At 52.4% G+C, this 19,224-nt stretch overlaps 7 protein-coding genes across 7 annotated transcripts; 4 read left to right on the top strand and 3 right to left on the bottom strand.

Moving 5' to 3' along the window:
- Positions 1-1,119: 1,119 nt before the first annotated feature.
- Positions 1,120-3,517, top strand: RHO25_011196 (uncharacterized protein; the record flags this gene model as incomplete). Its single annotated transcript, XM_023601945.2, has 3 exons — positions 1,120-1,696; positions 1,749-2,932; positions 2,990-3,517. The coding sequence occupies 3 exons, from the start codon at positions 1,120-1,122 to the stop codon at positions 3,515-3,517; spliced, it is 2,289 nt and encodes a 762-aa protein (XP_023451096.1).
- A 1,169-nt stretch (positions 3,518-4,686) lies between these two features.
- RHO25_011195 (uncharacterized protein) lies at positions 4,687-6,877 on the top strand (the record flags this gene model as incomplete). Its single annotated transcript, XM_023601947.2, has 3 exons — positions 4,687-4,709; positions 4,781-4,813; positions 4,984-6,877. The coding sequence occupies 3 exons, from the start codon at positions 4,687-4,689 to the stop codon at positions 6,875-6,877; spliced, it is 1,950 nt and encodes a 649-aa protein (XP_023451098.1).
- A 1,654-nt stretch (positions 6,878-8,531) lies between these two features.
- RHO25_011194 (uncharacterized protein) lies at positions 8,532-10,534 on the bottom strand (the record flags this gene model as incomplete). The annotated part of the gene is made up of 2 exons (XM_023601949.2): positions 8,532-10,331; positions 10,385-10,534. The coding sequence occupies 2 exons, from the start codon at positions 10,532-10,534 to the stop codon at positions 8,532-8,534; spliced, it is 1,950 nt and encodes a 649-aa protein (XP_023451104.1).
- A 523-nt stretch (positions 10,535-11,057) lies between these two features.
- Positions 11,058-11,833, bottom strand: RHO25_011193 (uncharacterized protein; the record flags this gene model as incomplete). The annotated part of the gene is made up of 2 exons (XM_023601950.2): positions 11,058-11,470; positions 11,533-11,833. 2 exons carry the CDS (start codon positions 11,831-11,833, stop codon positions 11,058-11,060), a joined length of 714 nt encoding a protein of 237 aa, XP_023451105.2.
- Positions 11,834-13,523: 1,690 nt separating this feature from the next.
- On the top strand, positions 13,524-15,233 carry RHO25_011192 (uncharacterized protein; the record flags this gene model as incomplete). Its single annotated transcript, XM_023601951.2, has 3 exons — positions 13,524-13,731; positions 13,777-14,977; positions 15,074-15,233. The coding sequence occupies 3 exons, from the start codon at positions 13,524-13,526 to the stop codon at positions 15,231-15,233; spliced, it is 1,569 nt and encodes a 522-aa protein (XP_023451102.1).
- A 588-nt stretch (positions 15,234-15,821) lies between these two features.
- RHO25_011191 (uncharacterized protein) lies at positions 15,822-17,822 on the top strand (the record flags this gene model as incomplete). The annotated part of the gene is made up of 1 exon (XM_023601952.2): positions 15,822-17,822. The coding sequence occupies one exon, from the start codon at positions 15,822-15,824 to the stop codon at positions 17,820-17,822; it is 2,001 nt and encodes a 666-aa protein (XP_023451103.2).
- Positions 17,823-18,154: 332 nt separating this feature from the next.
- RHO25_011190 (uncharacterized protein) lies at positions 18,155-18,851 on the bottom strand (the record flags this gene model as incomplete). Its single annotated transcript, XM_065603381.1, has 2 exons — positions 18,155-18,263; positions 18,538-18,851. 2 exons carry the CDS (start codon positions 18,849-18,851, stop codon positions 18,155-18,157), a joined length of 423 nt encoding a protein of 140 aa, XP_065459453.1.
- Between the last annotated feature and the right edge of the window lie 373 nt (positions 18,852-19,224).

Below are 19,224 nucleotides of genomic sequence, written 5' to 3'. Positions count from 1 at the left end.
TTCCAGCTGCCGCGTAACACTAGCTCGCGAGCACGATCGGCGCCGTGTGCACGGAGGTGCGGTGCTGTGCCTCGACGGCAACGAACAACTGCCCTCGCCGTCCGCCTGGGCTCGGGGCGGCGGCTGACGATTTGCTGTCAGCGGCGGCGGTGGTGGTGAAGCACGCGGCGGCTGCTGTCGTCGCCGCTTTGGGAATTGGCATGTCGCGTGCGATGGATTGGGCAATGGCAAGAGGATCTCGACCCGCTGCCCAAGTTTGATGGGTGCTAGCCCGCTCGCTTGCGCTGAGCCAGCGCGTGTGGATGGAGGATGTTCCAGCGCGCATTGTTACCGCGCCCCCAGGACCAGGGGCGTACCCATGCCGGCCACGCTGCCTGTCCTGCGAGTTTCCGCTGCGCAGGCCCCCTCCGGATGCACACGCCGCTGCGAGCACACGGCACTCCCCCTCCTGAACTCGACCCTGTTTTCGTGACGAGGCCGGGAGGCGAGGCTCTTCCTCGTCCTGTTGTTGGGGTCAAGCCGCACGAGAACTGCACACCCTGTCCGCAAATAGACGGCACTGACGAAGAGATGAAGACGACAGCGCTCAGCACGGGTGGCGGGCCGGTGGTGGAAGTGAGTGGAAGCCACTGACGGAGGGCCAAATCTCGTGGGAGCGCAGCAGACTGGCAAGCGACGGCCAAGTGCAAGTGTTCCTGCGCCTGCCGACAGGGTTGACCGATGCTGGGAGGCCGAGTAGCGTCGCCGACCCATGATCCTGGGCGCACGCCAGATTGGCCTGTGCGAGCAGCTGCGTCGTACAGTTTTATCGCCGCGACTCGCAGGTGCTGTCGCTCGCGGGCAATCCCAAACACACCACACACACCTCATCATCATCAAACCCGACGCCCTCACGCTCCCTAAACACACGACTACCCTCCCACCCGTTCCGCCTGCTGTGCTTCAGCCTTTCTTTTTGTCATCTCCCCACACTCATTGCGAAACGACCGCCGACATTGTGATACCACCCGAGGATCAGCTGGCACTTAAGCATCCTGCACAGCCAAACCTTCTTTGCCCACCCTCTCGTCTAGTGCCCGCAGCTCGCGACGCCCAAGGGATGCCCATTGAGCGGTGACGATGACATCAATGTCTTCATCTGACCCGACTTCCTCAAGTCTGACGGACCCAAACAACTACCGTCTGTCTGACACCCACCAAATGGCCGCCGCAGAGGTTCCAGCAGCAATATCCGCGCGGGCATTGCCCGACCACGAGCCCGAATCTGCGTCACCCAACGACACCACGCGCAGGAAACGATTGTCCTTTTTTGGCCGACACAGCTCCGACGCGAACACGCGCAAGCAGCAGCCAATGCAGCCTCTCCAAGCTTCAATCTCTACAGCCAAAGGCGAAGTCGCGCGATCGCAGAGCAGACAGGACGCGCCGAGCTCCCGACCGATGACTGCTGGCAGCGAACATGCGCGAAGGAAAACTTCCGACCAGATTGAGAGCATTCGAAATTCCATTTTCGGAGGGAGGAAGGGTTCTATCTCGTCTCGACCGAATGTCAAACGATCGCGACATAGCCACCAAATCGAATCGAAGAAGCCCAATGTCGCATTAATCCCATTCGCGTCGCCGCTGCAGGAGGAGTCGCCCAAGGCTGAAGCGAAGGGCAATGCAGGCGCGCAGGACTTTAGGGACGAGAACGACTGTAAGTGAAGCATCGCAATGTAGATTTGTACGCACGAGCTGACCAAGTGCAGTCTACCATCACCGCAAGAAGACTTCAATCTCATCGCCATTCAACTTCCACCATGTTGGCCACACGGATCGTAAAAACCTCCCAATGCGCCTCGAGACCGTCGATGAGACGGCTTTCCAAAACAAGTTGCTCGATTTTGACGCTCAAGGTCGCGCATTGCAGCAAAATCCCGGACGGCGTTCAATGGGTCTTGCCAAAGCGCTTCCTGCACTTCCCCAAGCTCAGGCCATTCCTTCCCGACACCGACCCAGCCCAAGCGTGGATGAGACGACTTTCGACGAAACTGCCGATACGAAATTCAACAATCTCGATGAACACTTCAATGCTCGACCCGCACTCAAATCGCCTCCTCGACGATCACCGCGCCACTCGGCGTCGTCGCCAAATCTCCTTTCTCCAAGCGCAAGTAGCGCTGCACATACAACGCCGCATTTGCACTCCGATACATTCGACGATGAGACTCGGCAAAGTCCGCCGAGCAAAGAGTCACCGCCATCCGGTCAGCTTGCGCAGATTCCGACACGCGGCAGACCCTTGGGACAAAGTTTCCGTGAAAAGCAACCCCTACCGCCCGTGCCAGGTCAAGCTGCCGCGACAGCCATCGGCCAGCAACCTTCGAAGACATCAGTCGCTTCCGACCGGCACATCATCGGACTGCAGTTCCCTGCACCACCTGGGGCAAAAATCGAGTATCCCGCAAGTATTGCTTCTCACAAGAGCAAACGATCGAGCAAATCTGCAGCTCCCACAGTACAAAGCGCGTCTACGAGAGCATTCTCCGATATTCCCGTCGGCCTAGACTGGGAAGATGACATTGACTGGGCCTTTGAGCAGGAAGCGGAAGCGACATGCGACTTTGATTGGGAGAAACATGCCGCCAGCGAGTCAGATGCGAAGGAGCAATTGCCTGTACCCAGTCCCGATGACGAGTCGCCAGAGACTGGTGGCAGCGGTGGCGTACGACTCTCTGGATGGATGAATGATCCATCTGCACTTGAGAGTGACGCCAAGCATATTTCAACATCATCTACCCCAGGAACATCGCCATACATGGAGGATGGTCTCCCACAAAATCACAAGCGTGGTTCCTCTGTTGGGCATCGCGGCTTCTTGGCTGCCAGGAATGCTTCCTCCGACAAGCTGACCAAGACTCCGCCAATGTCGGTGGAGATCAAGACTTCTGAGGTAGGCACCCCTCCCACATTCAGCTTGACTACGGAAGGTGCTGACCAGGAAACAAAGTCACCCTACGCATCGCAGACCTACTTCCCAGCGTTCGACAGCAGTATTCCCGAGTATCTCAGCGACCCGGAATCAACACGTGTGGGAGGCAGCAAACATCGTAAGAGCTCCTCATACGGCTCCTTTGAGTCGTCCGGTCGCTCTCTCCAGACAACTTCTGCATCGGAATCGACAAGGTGGTCTTCCGCCAGCACATCTTCGATCCCCGATCTCCTGCACAGCTACAACACCAACCGCAAAAGCGTGAGGAAGAGCGCAGCCTCGGGAACCTTCCGCACTCTGGAAAGTGTGCCACATAGCCCAGATGAGAAAGATGAGAGCAAGTCTTTCCCTGACTTTGAGGAACGACCGACTGTTACTGATCGCGCAATCAGTGACGGAATCTTGATGAGGAGACCTGCGACGCCTGGTGACCGAGCTTTGTTGTTCCAAAGTGGACGTGTTGTGCAGAGGGGACGTGCGATCAATCCTAGTCGAATGCAAATTCAGAGTCTGCCCGGTGATGGGCAAGAAGGTGGATGGATTTGAGTTGTCAGCCTGGACTTTACTGTCAACCATCTTTTTCATTTGTATGGGAAGGGAATTATGATACTCATGATGAGGGGAAGAATTGGGAAGGGAAGGGAAAGAGGAAAAGGAAAAACTTTGGAAAAGAAAGAAATTGGACAGGACATGTGTTATGATGTTATGTGGCGATATCTGAGTGAGGAAAGGGATTTATGCTCATATGTTGTGCAGGCGAGGAGTATAGGAGGAATTGTATCGATTGCGGTGTCGAAAGAGAGAGATGGGAACGAAACAGAGAGGCAGATGTGTTTGTACTATTTTGTACTGTTACTCTGTACGAGCTGTAAAAGGAGTGAAGAAATTCAACCCAATGTCGTTGAGAGTCCCATGAGCGTCTTTTGCATCCCAGGAAATGTTGCAATTGGTACCTCCGACACGTTCGAAGTAAACGATTCTGGTGATCTGCATCTTGATAAACGGCACGGTCTTGCTGGACCCTGAGGGGTCGCGAAGAGGCTCTCTGCTATGCGTGGGCATTTCGCCAATTGCGCATTGCCTACCATGAATTTCCAACGACCAACTATTGCAGCGCAATCCTCTTCTGTTCAGGACATCGCCTGTAGAATGGTTGTCACAGCAGTGCACTGTTCAAGAAAGCAGAAGGCCGCCCGAGAAATCTAGACTTGTAGACGCGCGCAACGTGTGGTCAGGGATCAAGCTTCGCCATCCCTCAGCCGACTGGCGCCTTTGTTTTGGGCCAGCAAGCGGGTCTGCACTGCAACTCCGACCGGCGCCAACCAACCAACAGCACCTTCTCGAACTGCACGCACGTCGTCTGTACCTGACTCTCCTGACCCGCCGCTTGACTATTGCCCCCGCTCGCATTGTCAACACACGTCAAAACATAGATACTGTACTCCGCCGACACTACCACCGCCGCCGACACAGCATTGCACCTCCTGTTTGCTGTTCGTGCAGCCCGACCAGCGAAGACGAAGAGCGAAGAGTGACCCGAACACGGACCGAGACGATCATCAATTTATCTTGCAGGCAGCTTTGGGCAGCAGCCATTCCATTTGCACCGCCGGTTGGAGGGGTCGGTCGGCTTTGAGTGCGCAGCACAGTATGCTCCCTTAGGGCAACATCGAGATCCATACCTTTTTGGCTGTTGCATGGTTGACGAATAAGATATGGCGGTGTTGGAGCAATCTTGGTAAGAGGGAGAGGATAAGTGAGGGGAGGGAAGAGGGAAGAGTGAGTGGGTGCTGATAGTTGTTGTCATAGGGTCAAGGTCCAGGAGAAGACGTTTGGAAAATGGTGAGTTTGGTTCTCGATTTCTTCTGTTAAATTGTGTTGGAGTGGAGGGTCTGGAGGTGATGGGAGGGGAATATGCTGAAACATAATACGCATGGATACGGCACCACGATGCTTGCATACATTTCAAGAGATTTGGGTTTGAAACGACAGACTAATCTCCCTCTCAACAGGCTCAACAATAAACTTCAAGTCCGCAACCTCCACCTCGATAATCTCGTCAGCGACCTCAGCGACGGCGTCATCCTCATCCATCTCCTCGAAATCCTCTCCGCCGAATCCCTCGGCCGCTACGCCGCTCGTCCTAAACTCCGTGTGCAACGCTTCGAGAATGTCAATATCGCGCTCGACTTCATCAAGAGTCGGAAGATTCAATTAACGAATATCGGAGCGGAAGATGTCGTGGATGGGAACCGGAAGATTATTCTCGGGTTGATTTGGACGTTGATTCTGCGATTCACGATTAGTGATATCAATGATCAGGGCCTGTCTGCGAGGGAAGGTCTGTTGCTGTGGTGTCAGAGGAAGACAGCGTGCTATGATGAGGTCGAAGTGAGGGATTTCTCGAGTAGTTGGAATGATGGGTTGGCGTTTTGCGCTCTCTTGGATATCCATCGACCGGATCTGATTGATTACGATCAATTGGATAAGAGTGATCACAAGGGGAATATGAAGCTTGCATTCGATATTGCGAGCAAAGAGATTGGAATTCCGGATCTTTTGGATGTGGAGGATGTGGCAGATGTGGCCAAGCCGGATGAGAGGTCTTTGATGACTTATATTGCATACTGGTTCCATGCTTTCTCGCAAATGGAGAAGGTCGAGAATGCGGGGAGGCGAGTGGAGAAGTTTGTGAACAATATGCAAGGAGCGTGGGAGATGCAGAATAACTACGAGAGGAGGATGAAGGCGCTTTTGGCGGCTATTGCGAAGCAAAAGGAGGATTGGGAGGTTGCGACGTTCGATGGGACGTACGTCGATGCGAAAGAGCAGAGTCGAGAGTTTACCAAGTATAAGCAAAAGGCCAAGAGGGAATGGGTTGCGGAGAAGAGTGAATTGGCTGGCATGTTGGGCAATATCAAGACCAAGTTGAATACATACCGGTTAAGGCCGTATCAGCCTCCGAAGGAGCTGAGTCTGGAAGCGCTGGATGCTGCTTGGAGCGAGTTGATGGAAGCCGAGAGAACAAGATCACAAGTCATCAACAACACGATCCGCGACATCAAGAACAACTTACGGAAATCCTTCGCGGACAAGGCTAATGACTTTGCGCTCGCGCTCAAGACCATCAGTGTCAGCATATCCGGCCTCGAAGGCGACGTCGAAGATCAACTGGAACATACTTCGCAGATTTCACGGAACTTGCCTCCACTGGACCAGTATTTGGATATCATCGCGAGTCTGGATTCACAATGTCAAGAAGCGAACATTGAAGAGAATGACTACACGACATACACATACGACGAGTTGGCATACGAATTGAGCCTTGTGCGGAGCTCCGTGCAGAAGAAATTGGCTTTCTTGGATAACCAGATTGTGGCGAGGAATATGACGAATTTGACTCCGATTCAGTTGGAAGAATTCGAGTCGGTCTTCCGACATTTCGATCGCGATTTGTCGAATTCGCTGCAGGAGCTTGAGTTCTCGGCTGCGTTGGCTTCGTTGGGACTGGTGTATGATGAAGAAGAAATGCATGAGCGATTCCTTGAAGTGGCGGGACGAGGAGGATCTGTTTCGTTCGAGCAGTTCATCCGATTCATGGTCGATGTTACCGAAGATCAGAATACCGCGGAGCAGGTCTTTGAGAGTTTCAGAGAGGTGGCGGATGGAAAACCTTATGTGACGGAATTGGATTTGACGCATAGTCTGATTCCGGAAGAGGTGGTGAAGGAGTTGATGGACAGTATGCCTTTGCATTCGGGTCCGGATTTGAAAGAGGATCGGGATCTGCCGAAGTATGATTATGTGAGTTTTATGGAGAGGTTTCTTGGGGGCGATGAGGGGAAGAGTAAGAATGGTGGGGCGGTGAATGGGCATCATCGGAATCAGTCGTCTTCGAGGGGTTAGGAAGCTGAGAGGAGGAGGATGATGATGGCTTTGATGGCTAGGAGGGAGGTCGATGGAGCTGGTGAGGAGGATGAGAGGAGGGCGATGGACGGGAGATTTCGTGCGACTCCTTCGCCTCCTTGGGGCTTGAGTTCGGCGAGGAGCAGTCCGGTTCGTCGGCCTCCGTCTCGGCTCCTGAACACTACAGAGACGGACGCTCGCAAGCACGATGGCAATACGAGAAGGCACAGCGATTCCGTTATGGAGCAGCGTCAGCTCGTCGTCCAGCAAGATGCTGACACCAACACCGAAGATGGAAGAGAGAGTGCAAGACTGCTGTGAAGTGGAGAGGAATTGGATGTGGGGAGGACAGCGTGGTGAGGCGAAGTTGATTGGTTTTATTGCACACACTACTATTACTGTAGGGTCATACTACTGTGTCCATTCCGAAACGAGCACGACTTATACGATACTTGTCTTTCCTCGTGGGCGTTCTGAGCGATTCATCGATTAATTCGTTCCATCGTACATATCCGCAATCATAACCCACATTACACTTTCATCTTCTTTGTCCTCTACATCAGTGCCTCATAAACCACCTCACCAATCAAACTCCCACCCATGTGCTACCTGTCTCTGCTGTATATGTCCCAGTCCCAAAGGCCTCGCAATCGCATCCCGATCATCCACCATCCTCCAAATCTCATCACTAGCCTGAATGACAGCCTCCAACGCCTCGAAACCATCCCTATGCTCCCAATCCTCTAACGCCTCTCTCGACTTTTCAATATTAAATTTCGCCCAATCTGGAGGATCAACGATATTGTCTCCATAAGTCGTATAATGTCTCGAACCTGTAATTTTGCGAGTTTTGAGGTTAAGGTGGATTTGTATTCGATCTGGCCAGCGGACGTAGCCGCATAAAGTGATGTGTTGCATGTGATTGAACATTTGACAAGGGGTTTGGTGGAGCCAGGGGTGGAAACCTCGTTGAGGAGAGGCGTGGTACATTTCGCATTCTTGTTCTGGTGTTGAGGGGAGTTGATATGTTGGGAGGTCTTTGGGCCAAGGTTGGAATTCGTTGTGGATGAGCCAGAAGTTGTTTATAGAGTAGAAGATTGGGAGGGATTCTTGGCGGATTAGATTGGAGACGCGGGTTATGGGGGGTTGGATGGGGCGGTGTTTTTGGTTGTTGCGGCGGAGGACTTGGCCAGAGCGGCGGTGGACGTCTCGAGGACTTCGGAGGAAGTCGGATTGCAGGCGGGCTTTATCTTGGAGGCGGCCGATCATGAAGGGGTTTGAGACGAGGAGTAAGTGTGAGTAGATGGAGAGGCGGAGTTCGGAGCTGAGGTTAAGGAAAGGGGAATGTTCGTTGCTCGGTGGGAGAGATGCTGAAGAGGTCTTGGAGATGCTGGGGCGAGATCTTCTACGAGGCATGAGAGCAGCTTTGGGCGATGAAGAATGGTATAGCAGGACGATATCGACTGGTACTGACAGCACAATGAACCTTAAACCTCATAGCTCGGAAGCTGCCGCCTGTGCCCCTCTCATACATGAAGGTTAGCCAAGAGCGCCTGGAAAGCTGCGCTAGTGAATCCCATAGTCAGAAGCTGGTGGTAAAGATGTATTTCAGCGATGAGGCACTTCAGCGGAAGAAGATAGAGAGAACCCGTGCTCAGAGCTCCCTCAACAACTCTCCCGCCTGCCCCATCAAGAAGCCAGGTATAGTGCTCCACAGAACACCCTTCAACACTGCTTCTCCTTCGCCTTCAGCCCACTGTCCGGCCTTCTTAAGCTTCTCTTTCCAGTAGTGCTTCTCCTTGTCCGCTAATTCGTCCCAATGCTTTGCATCGGTGTCATCTTGTGCAAGATAGGCGTCCTTGTCGGGGTGAACAGCGACGTGAACGCCTTCGCCATCTTCAACATGATGGACAACAACAGCAGTGGCCGCCGCATCATCGGGTGAAGCGTGATGTTCGGCGAGCGCGTCCTTGAGATTTACAGCTGCGGTCGGGACGACAATGTCGTCGACTTTGGCTCGTGAGAGAATATCGCGATGATGCGCGGCGGAAGCAGGCTGATTGAGGAAGTCGCGGACAGTGGGTGGGAGAACCGACAATGGTGAGTCGGTAGATACGAAGGATTGGAAGAGTATAGCAGTGACCAGGCCAATGATAACGACAAGGCTCCATTTCGCGATCGTCCAGAGTTTTTCATCAGAAGGATGGCTGAGAACGTATCGAGAATCTTTGTCCTTAGGTTCGAGAGGAGTCAGAGGGAAGGTATCGATGACAAGAGTGTTGCCAAAGCTGACTGATGCGAGCCGAGCGTATTGTGGACCAGGATGCTGAGGTTTTTGAGGTGGTATGGGCTCCCCATTTTTGCCAGTAGTAGGTGCCGGAGCTGATGCACGGACAGGCGAGTGGAAAGGCTGCCAGCAGATCTTTGTGATGCCTTGCTGATGTACGTCTCGGAGTGTCATATATCCACGTATCGACGAAAAGGTATCTGTGCCCGCTTGGTAGTTGACTGTCAGAACCTCTATGCTGCTATCTTGGCCAGAGACAGCAAGTGTGAATTGTTGGTTGCCGTTCTTATCCGCATCTAATGCGCCAACGTCTAGACTCGTTGCTTGCTTGATGCGGCTGGACAGCTTCTCAGTTTGCATCACCATGGCGGGACCAGTGGGGTATAGGTGGTACAGCCTCAACTCGGCGCCAGACTTATTGGGCAGGTTCACGAGCGCGACAAGATTCTCGGAGTTTAGGAAACGCAGAGCCTTGAATTTCGGCCGGCCCCCTTTCGCCTGATACTGGTCGGTGGATGCCATCTGGAAGACCCGCCTCGGTCCATTGGGCCTTTTGTCGACCTTCTTCTTAGCAAAGTCATATTTGTAGGTCTGCTCGTAGATGTTATACTCATCGCAGTATGCCAGGCTCAACAGGTCGTCATCATCGCCAATGCAAGCAATGTCAAGATCGGCGGCTTCTTGCTTGTCAGGCAAGTCGATCCTGGTGATGATGTCCTTGTCTGTGGGTACAGCAGCTGTCGCATCGAACACAATGATCTCGGACTCCTTCGCGAAGCCTGATGCCACAGCACCTATCCGTTTGCTGGGCACATCTCGCTTTCCCACAGGTGACAGTCGCAGTAGACGCTGATATGTCTCTTTCTTGGGCGCTGAGGATGGCTTGAATAGCGATCGCTTGCCCAGCAGTTTGATCTGCCCTTGTTCGCTGCTCGCCTTCTCTTCTGTCTTTTGCTTCTTACGCGGAGGATATCGGATGTCGAAAGCGCGAAAGTGCTCGTTCTTGTTATCGTTATGTGCAGCCTGGGACGAGTTGATGCCGGCTAAGGTGACGAGACCATCCTTAGTGGCCAAATTCGCAAGGGACTGGATTGAGTCTTCAGCGCGGGACAGGTCGATCTCGGCAACGGGTTCGATGGTGGCACGATTGTTCACATCTAGGACGGACTACTTCGTTATCAGATTGTGACATTCTGCAATTGTCCATATATTCCACATACGATCTTGTTGGGCACGCCGCTGCGTCCCTCGCCGCCGCCGCCTGCGACTACGAGATAGCCGCGACTGTAGGGATCCCAGTCGGCTGCATAGACAGGATAATCGAGGGTGTGTTTCGCGTAGGAGACGTCGGAGTTGGCGAATGGCGGCATGGCGGTGGACCGGAGGATGTACCTTAGCGATGTTTGTGCTGCATTGGCAAAAGAGAGGAGAGAGTTGTGCTGTCGTGGAAAGTTGGTCGCCAAAGCTGCCGACGGAAGTGACGACAGATGTTCCGCAGCTTCGCTAACTAGTTCTAGCGCGGCGTCTAGACTTGACCTTAGCCACCACCACTTCCTCCAAATTGTCGACTTCCATCTCCTACATTTAAATGTATTCTGCGTAATGGCGATCAATATTCCTGGGATCGCGTTGAGATGCAACCATCATACAGTCGCCAACAACAATGACTACCACTTGGACTCTCCAAAGTTTGGTACACTCGGCCTTGAAATTGTATATATATGTAGTAGTAATAATGCTCCAATGAACATAACGATAGTGGAAGCGAAGGAGTAGCACCCTGAGTCCGGCCGCATAGTGTACATCGTGTAGTAGCAACGCCGTGTAGCATCCGACATGTAAATTGCCCACCCAATTACATCGCTCCACTCAGTCTCGATCTCCAACCCCTACTCACTGCTCACCACAGTGCACATTGCTATTATCGACAGTCGCAGTGCCCCATGCCGAAAAGTCCTGCTTCTGAACACCACAAATCTCGGTCAAGATCTGCGTCAATTTTCCAGCTCCAGTAGGTGGATCATTGCAGGTCTTCCTGAAGCGTCGGATGACGAATTCTGCCTCATAGCGCACGCCCCAGTTGTATCGGTAAGGGATGGTGCACGTTGGCTGGCCTGGGTCGACGTAAGGTTCGCCATTCAGGCAGTTTGAGCCATCGTTGTGACTCTCTTCGGCATCATCTTCAATTCTTTCTTTGACGTCGCTGCACCACGAGGTCAGATCGTTGTCGGGATCCTGCAGGGCGGCATTTGTGAAAACTTTATGGCAGACGATTCTGACGCGAGCACAGTCGAGTGTGGCGTCGGCTTTGGGGAAAGGTTAGTGCGAAGCATGTTTGACAACGGCGCGTGAAGCGCAGGGCACTCACGCTGTACTTTTCCGCCTGTTTTGCCTCCTGTTGCTGTAAAGACCAGTGGTTTCACGGGCACTGGCTTCAAGAAACCTGGTGGTATGGCGTTCGCTGGTTTGCCCGCTTGGTTGGCCACTGGTTTGGTCACTTGCTTGGCCGCTGGTTGGCCTCCCGCTGAATTTGTCACTGGTTTACCCGCTGCTTTGCCCGCCGGGGTTCCCGCTGGTTTGTCGAGACTATTATCGTCCAAGGCAGAACCGCCTGGCGCAGCAAGAGCCAGCGCTGCGATGAGAAGCTGGGCGAGGAAGGCAAGATGCATCGTGCAAGCGGAATCGATTCGAGTTAAGGCGAGGAGGTTTCCGCCGTTGGAAGGTAGTGTGTTGTAGCAGTCGAAGTGCTTGCGAATCGTCGGGGCTTTCATACTACTATGCACACATCTGCTCTCAGTCCGCATCGTTCGCCGTCCGTGATGCGCAAGTTTGAATCCTTCGGCGAAGTTGGCATAAGTCGTCAAGGATAGCTGAACTTGTTCGAAGAGTACTGCAATAGCAATACGAAGAAATCAGAATGACAGTCAACGTTCTTGGCTGATACGAAGCAGTCGCAAGGACAGTCTACGTTCCTGATTGACATTTTTTGTTTCAAGTCTAGCAGTACGAGACCTGATCGGCTCGCTCGGAGGGTAGTTTTACATCGTAGAGCCGGCATTGATCTTGTTCTTCCGGCATCGCTCGTCGCGGTCCGTCTTGAAAGTCAGAGTCCATACAAACAGCGCAAGTGGCAGATTTCTGTGACTCGATAGGACTAGGTGCTGCATTTATTCGCGGTGTCCTTGACTGTGCATGCTGCGGAGCCGTCTTCATGGCATCGAGCAGCCTTCAAGTTCGAATATGGCCTATGTTGGCCCATGAATACACCCGTATCACTCAGAGTCGTCCAGGCATTGTCGCTCTTGCTGCATCCTTCGTCTTCGCGCCGGATACGATCTGTCTCGACTCGCGTAATCAATTTGATGAGGATATCCTCGTTTCTTAGCGGCAGTGATGTCGCATGCGGTGCTACCTGAGGTCGGAAAGAGTGTAGTTGCTCGCTCGTCAGAATCTCGCTGTATGAATAGAGTTTCAGTATCAGTGTCAGCAGTGATTGTGGAAATCAGCAAAGGCGGCTGGGCCGAAAACAGCAGAAGTCGAAGCTGTGCCAAGGATTTCGACTTAGGGCAGGCAGGCGGCTGCTCACGTCCGTCCAGGACTCAAGCGGAACTGGTTCTAGCAATCTTTCTGGAGGAGAGAACTCCTATGAGCGCATATGGCAAGAAGTGTCGTCGTGCGTGGTCGGTCGAGGAGGGTCGGTCGTTGCCAAAGGTGCCGCCGGAAGCGATGACAGAAGTTCCGGTTCCGTGCCTCCCGCTTGCGCCGGCTTGTCGAAGCCACCCCTTTTCCGCTTCTATCTCGTCGAAGCCATCGCCTCCCATCTTCGACGTCGAAAGAGCTGCATTCGTCTCCTGCGACGACATCATTTGCATACTGAGCACAAGATCCTCAGAGGAGCTCCGGATGTCCAAATGATCAGAGGCACCCGCTCCGCCAATGAAGTTGCGCCTTGAGGCTGGGAGCACTTTCTCATCATCACCACACCGCACCGAACACTCCTCTTCTGGCAATGCAAGACCTCCCGATGTTCTTTCAGCTACTGGATGCAGTTATGGCCGGTGCCCATGAATTCATGATGCTCGGGACCGGAAGGCTCACGGCCGATGGTATCGCTCCTCACGCAACTCTACCATTCGTGGGAGCGGCCTGGACATAACAGCAAGAATGACGAAAGTAAGCGATATAGAGTAATCAACCACCCTGCACAAAGGCAACACGTTTGTAAGATGCTGCGAGGTGATCTGATCAAGCGATGGCGTTCGTGCTCAATACTTGATGCTTGTGCTACCCCGCCGAGAACTTTTCAATCTACTTTTCTCTGTTTGCATGTCGCCTGGAACCCAGTCAAGGGTCACAAATATGAGTCTCGGGGGCACCATATTGACCATCACTTTCGTTTTCGCTCTCTACATCACGATACGTTCCATATACCGACTTTTCTTGAGTCCTGTAGCGCAAATCCCCGGCCCAAAGCTCGCGGCTGTTTCGCGGCTGTATGAGTTATACTTCGACTTAGCACAAGGAGGTCGCTTGCCATGGAAGATACAGGAGCTTCACGATGAATACGGTAAGTTTGTGGATGAACAGGTCGACGAATGCTGACATCTGTCAGGCCCTATCGTACGCATAGGACCCAACGAGGTACATGTTGCGGACCCTCAATATGCAGCACACCACTTCAATACACGAGCGAACAAGTATGGTCCGCATAGAAACCGATTTGGCTTTCCTGAAGCAACATCCGAAACAGCGGAGGCAGATTTACATAAGCATCGAGCCCACGCCCTCGCACCAGCTTTCAGCCGGAAAGCAGTCGTAGATCTAGAACCGCTCATCAAAGCACAGGTCTCGAAAGTGTGCCAGCGTCTGTCCGAATTGCGGCATACGCAGAGGTCAAAGGGCGAAAGTTCTGTTATCGATTTGAGAAAGCTCTTCCTGTGCATGACGACTGACACGCTCACAACGTTTGGGTTCGGATTCAGCTTCGATTTGCTCGACGACCCGGATCTGGCTGCACCATGGCGCCAAGCCTTAGATGATGCCCTGCGAAACGTTCAGATGATGAAGCACTTTCCCATATTATGGGAACTTCTTCGTCGTCCAGCCGTGAGCGACTGGCTGGTTCGCGCAAAACCTGGACTTGCTGTGACGATCGACTTCCAGAACAGAAACAAGCAGATCGCTTGGGAAACTGTATCTCGGTACTCGCTCGGTGAGAACAATGAAGAGAAGATTACATTAGCTGGACACGAGTCGAAAGGTAAAACGAGCTCCGAAACCACAGTGCCCAAGACGGTCTTCGAACAACTCCTTTCTAGCGACCTCCCAGAAAAAGAGAAATCCTACGATCGCCTATGGCAAGAGGCGTCGTCCTTGATGGGCGCTGGAACTGAGACTGTCGCTAATATGCTAAGCTACACCTTCGTCCAACTGCTCTCCAATCCCACATCCCTCTCCAAACTTCGCGAAGAACTCGAATCACGCATTCTAGACCCTTCTCCAGCCTCTCTACCATCTTGGACAGAACTGGAACAATTCCCGTATCTCTCTGCTGTGATATGCGAAGGCCTTCGAATGAGCACCAGCGTCGTGCATAGAATGCTTCGCGTTCTGCCGGCAGAGACAGAGGTCTGCGGGTATGTTTTGCCGAAGGGAACGGTTGTGGGAATGAGTATTCCAATTCTGCATCATGATGCAACTGTCTGGCCTGACCCATATAAGTGGATGCCGGAGAGATTTCTGGGGCCAGAAGGAAAGGGAAAGAAGGATATCTATTCGTTTTCGAAGGGGCCAAGGGCGTGTACTGGGATTTAGTAAGTGCATTGTCCTTTCTTTTGCTCTCGTCGCAGGGCTTCGAGGTTGCAGAATGCAAGACTTTCAATGCTGATCATGTGCATTCTTTCCCCTAGTTTTGCTTATGCGCAATTGTATCTGACGCTCGCGGCTGTGGTTCGTCAGTTTCGGCTTGAGCTTTATGAGACTACAATCCGCGCTGTGGAGCCATATTACGATGGAGTCGTTGCTTTGACGAGGCACGACTCCAAGGGTGCTAGAGTTGTAGTCTTGTGAGAATCTCTTACGAAGACGGCTCGCATGCATTTTAACAGTCCCTCTTGCTATTGATATCAGGGTTCTGGTGAATGTTCGCTAGCTGACAATGCTGTATCGTCTGAAGATCGTCACCCTTTGACTTCAGCTTCGACAAATGTGGGTCTACAGTTATGCGTTCGTGGTGCCCAGCGCAGCTTCCTTCTCAAGCAACCCCGCAAAGCCACTTCCGTGTGCAGTCGCATTCTACCGCAACTTTTACTCATTCGCCGTATGACTTCTTCATCTGATTGCAGATGCCATGTCGTCTTCCTGTGGAGCTTCGCAACGAAGAGAAGCACAATATTGCGAACATGTTCATATACAGTCCAACACCCACGGGCTAGGCATGACAATGCAACAACGTGCAGACCTTCGAGATTGTGGCGCCGCTTGCTGAGGCCAGCCAGCCGTCTGCATGACGGCCTCTGGCCGCAGCTGAGCTGCGCCTCGCTTTCTTGAGTTCGAAACCTCTCGGTATGAGGCGAAACGACAAGAAGAAGAAGGCGCCTCTGGCTAGTTCTAGAGCGGTTTCGCACCAAGTCATACCACTTTCCGAGAAGCAGCATCATGAGCGTCGATGGTATTGACAAAGGCCCTGGGGCCTACGAGATCTACGAAAAGCTAAATGCCTCAAAGAAGGAGATCAGGATTTGCCATATCGAGAACGAGTTAGACGAGGAAGGAAGGGTTCGATGTCGGCTTGAAGTCGCGGCTCTGGAAACAATCGGGTCTCCCGAGAATTTGAACGGAGAACTCGCCCCGATTTTCGACCTTCCACCCGGGGTCCAGGGCACGGATATTCGATGCCAGGACGTCCAAGCTATGCTTGGACTAGTCGAAGAGTCCCTCAATCTTGATTCCGGGGCCAGCGCTGCAGCACAACCCAACAAACCAGTGTACAAAGCAATATCCTGGGCATGGGGAGACTCCAGCAAGAAAGCTCAGATCGTACTCAACAACCAGGTGGTCGAAGTATCCCAGAATGCGCAGACCCTGCTCAGACGCTTTTGTTTCGAGCAGCAGCACTCCCCGATCTGGCTTGATGCTATCTGCATTAACCAAGCAGACATGGCGGAAAGAAGTGAACAAGTCGCCATCATGCACCATGTCTATAAAAACGCGACACAGGTTCTTGTGTGGCTGGGGGAAGAGGATGTTTCGATTGCCGAAGCGGCATTGTCCTCCATTGACAAGCTTGTTGTACAGTGCATGGAAGTCGCCGGAGCGGATGACACTTCTTTGGATAAATTCTTTATGAGCGGAACCAATGCCAGATACGCAGAGCGGCCTCTGCCAGATTACGATTGGTCTGCTCTCGAAAAGCTGTTCAACAATCCGTGGTTCTATCGTCTTTGGGTTGTGCAGGAAGTCATGTTGGGAAACGAGCCACTATGTTATCTTGGGATGTGCTCTCGACCACAGTCTGACATTAGTCTGGCTGCACGTTGGCTGCACTACCGCAACTTCAGCGTTGTGAAATATATTGGCACCGGTGGCAGAGGTCTAACTCTTGTCGCCAAAACATGGAACATTTCCCGTAGGATGCTTCTTCTCCAAGATCTTCTGCAACTGAGCTCCCAGCTTGAATGCACAGAGCCACTTGATAAAGTGTACGGCATGCTGGGAATCATGCAGCAAGAAGCCAGTTCCACACTGTGGCAATCCCAACGGTGGCAGTCCCTAATGACTGCTGATTACAGTGCAGACCTAGCGACAGTGTATGCAAAATTCACCAAGGCTGCCATAACTTCTCATCCTGTACGCTCTCACGCCCTCACGATTCTCGAATCAGCACAGTGTATGGTACCTATAACGGCAGATCAGCACGATGATCATCAGGACTGGCCTTCGTGGGTACCGAGATTTTACTGGCGAGACTCTCTTGCTGACGGATCACCGCAACTCCTGAACTGTCGTGGCCATGCAGCAGGTGATATCTCGTGGTCTGTGGAAATGATCGATAAACAGGATCCGCTGATCATTACCATACCAGGTATCCTCATCGACAGCGTCAGTGTGTGCAGCGTTCCGTTCACGTACGATGTATGGGAAGATGACTCTGTTCGATATCAATGGTTGGCGGCAATGAGCCAATACGCTTCCAAATTAGGATATACATCCCACGAGATAGCGCTGACCTTGACCTGTGAACAAAGAGCTGGTACAGGCGATCCAGCTTCAAGCCCGAGTCACACTGCGCAATATGAAGAGTATATGAACTGCGGCGAGGGTATTGCTTTCAAGGATCTTGCGATAGGGCCGCATAACTATGTTTTGGAGGTCTACATTGGAATACTCAATCGAAGGTTTTTCACTACACAAAAAGGAATCGGTATCGGGCCACCAGGCATGCGAGCAAATGATTGGCTTTGTATGTTGTTCGGTGGGAGAACGCTTTATGTCCTGAGACCGCAGGAAAATCACTTTGTCCTTATTGGGACGGCGTATTTATACGGAGTCATGCAGGTGAGTGAACCCACGGTCTTCATTTCATATCGGACTTTTAGTAGTCTTCCAGGTCCTCTGTTCTTATCGTGTAGCACTGTTGCGCAGACCTTCCGCTGCTAATTCGAGCTGCAGGGCCAGTACGCTAATTTCCTGAGAGAGGAAAACACGCTTGTCGAGCAGACGCATATGTTCGAGATTCATTGATATCTCCCCAGACCTATGGTCCCACAGGACCAGGAACAGTCTGAATAAGCATGGAGTCGTCCCCGGGATTGATCTGCAGCAGTGTTGTACCGCTCTCAATCCAGGTCTCTCGAGGTACGATCTATCCATGTTCGCCAACTACGTTATGAGCGTCTGTGAGTCCAGTGCAACCGGTACAATTATGACATCGGACACCTGAATACTCTTGTTAGCAGAGGACTTATTCGCACCTATGCCATGCTCGATCGTCACTTTTCAGGCTGCATAGCAAGCACAGGCTTGGTGTCCATGGGTAAAAGTGCAGGAATTTGCGACGAATCTTGAAGCGCCTTGTCCGCAACAGGAACACATCGAGATCTTGGGATTAGAGTGGCAGAGTGAAACTCACAATCTGTGCAATCAGTGCAATTATGACAGTCGATGCCTGTTCGAGAAATTAGTAGCCTGATTGCGAGCTTCCAGAACGACATAGCTCAGTGGAGAGACATATACTCACAATCTCGACACAGAACGCAATTCTTGCATCCTTCGCAGCCGACACATCTGAAGTGTCAGACCACTCGTCAGCTTTTTCACGTCTCTCTGAAAATAGTCGTGACAAAAGAAAACAGATTGCATATGAAAAACGCACCCGACACAATTCTTATTTGGCCGTTTGTCTTTGCTACCGGTACCTTCCAATGTCTTGATGTCGCCGATCGGCTTTTCGTCTGACGAAGTGCGCGCTACTGATCCAGGACCACAGAAAGTCTTGCTGATGGCGCTGGTCAAGGCATTGAGACCTGCTCGGAAGCCCGAGACGGGGCCGGTGTTGTTGGCCGCTGATGTCTCATCGTGAGGTGAGTATGCTGGTGGCGGATCGGTAGATCCGTAAGAAGACAGCTGCTGTTGGCGTGCGTCCAGACGGGCTTCTTCAGCGCTTTTGGATGCTTTGTTGTCGGACATGGTTTTGAGGACGCAGGGAATCGGGGTTTAGCTTGTGAGCTCGATCGGTCGTTCCAGTGAATTGGACAGGAAGAGCTCGAAAAGGAGAAGTGACTTAAGAATCGCAGAGCTGAGAGGCACGGGAGACCTTCTGGGTGTGAACGTGGTATGTTATCAATACCTCTGTACTTATGGACGAGAACTGATGTCATGATAGCTCATCGCAAAAGATAACACAAGATGTTCACGGCTGAAGCTCAGCTCCTTCCTGCTTGCAAGCGAGGACTGAAGGTGCAGCCAATTCCTGCATCGCTTGCACTTGTTACACAGCATGACTGCTTCGGAGGTAGCCCCAATGTCAATTTCGACCTCACCAGGGCGCTCCTTCGATTCA

This window comes from Cercospora beticola, chromosome 7 (assembly GCF_033473495.1).
Source record: "Cercospora beticola chromosome 7, complete sequence".
NCBI classification, from domain to species: domain Eukaryota; kingdom Fungi; phylum Ascomycota; class Dothideomycetes; order Mycosphaerellales; family Mycosphaerellaceae; genus Cercospora; species Cercospora beticola.
The sequence above is the reverse complement of the archived record's forward strand: the minus strand, read 5'-3'. Positions and strand labels throughout refer to the sequence as shown.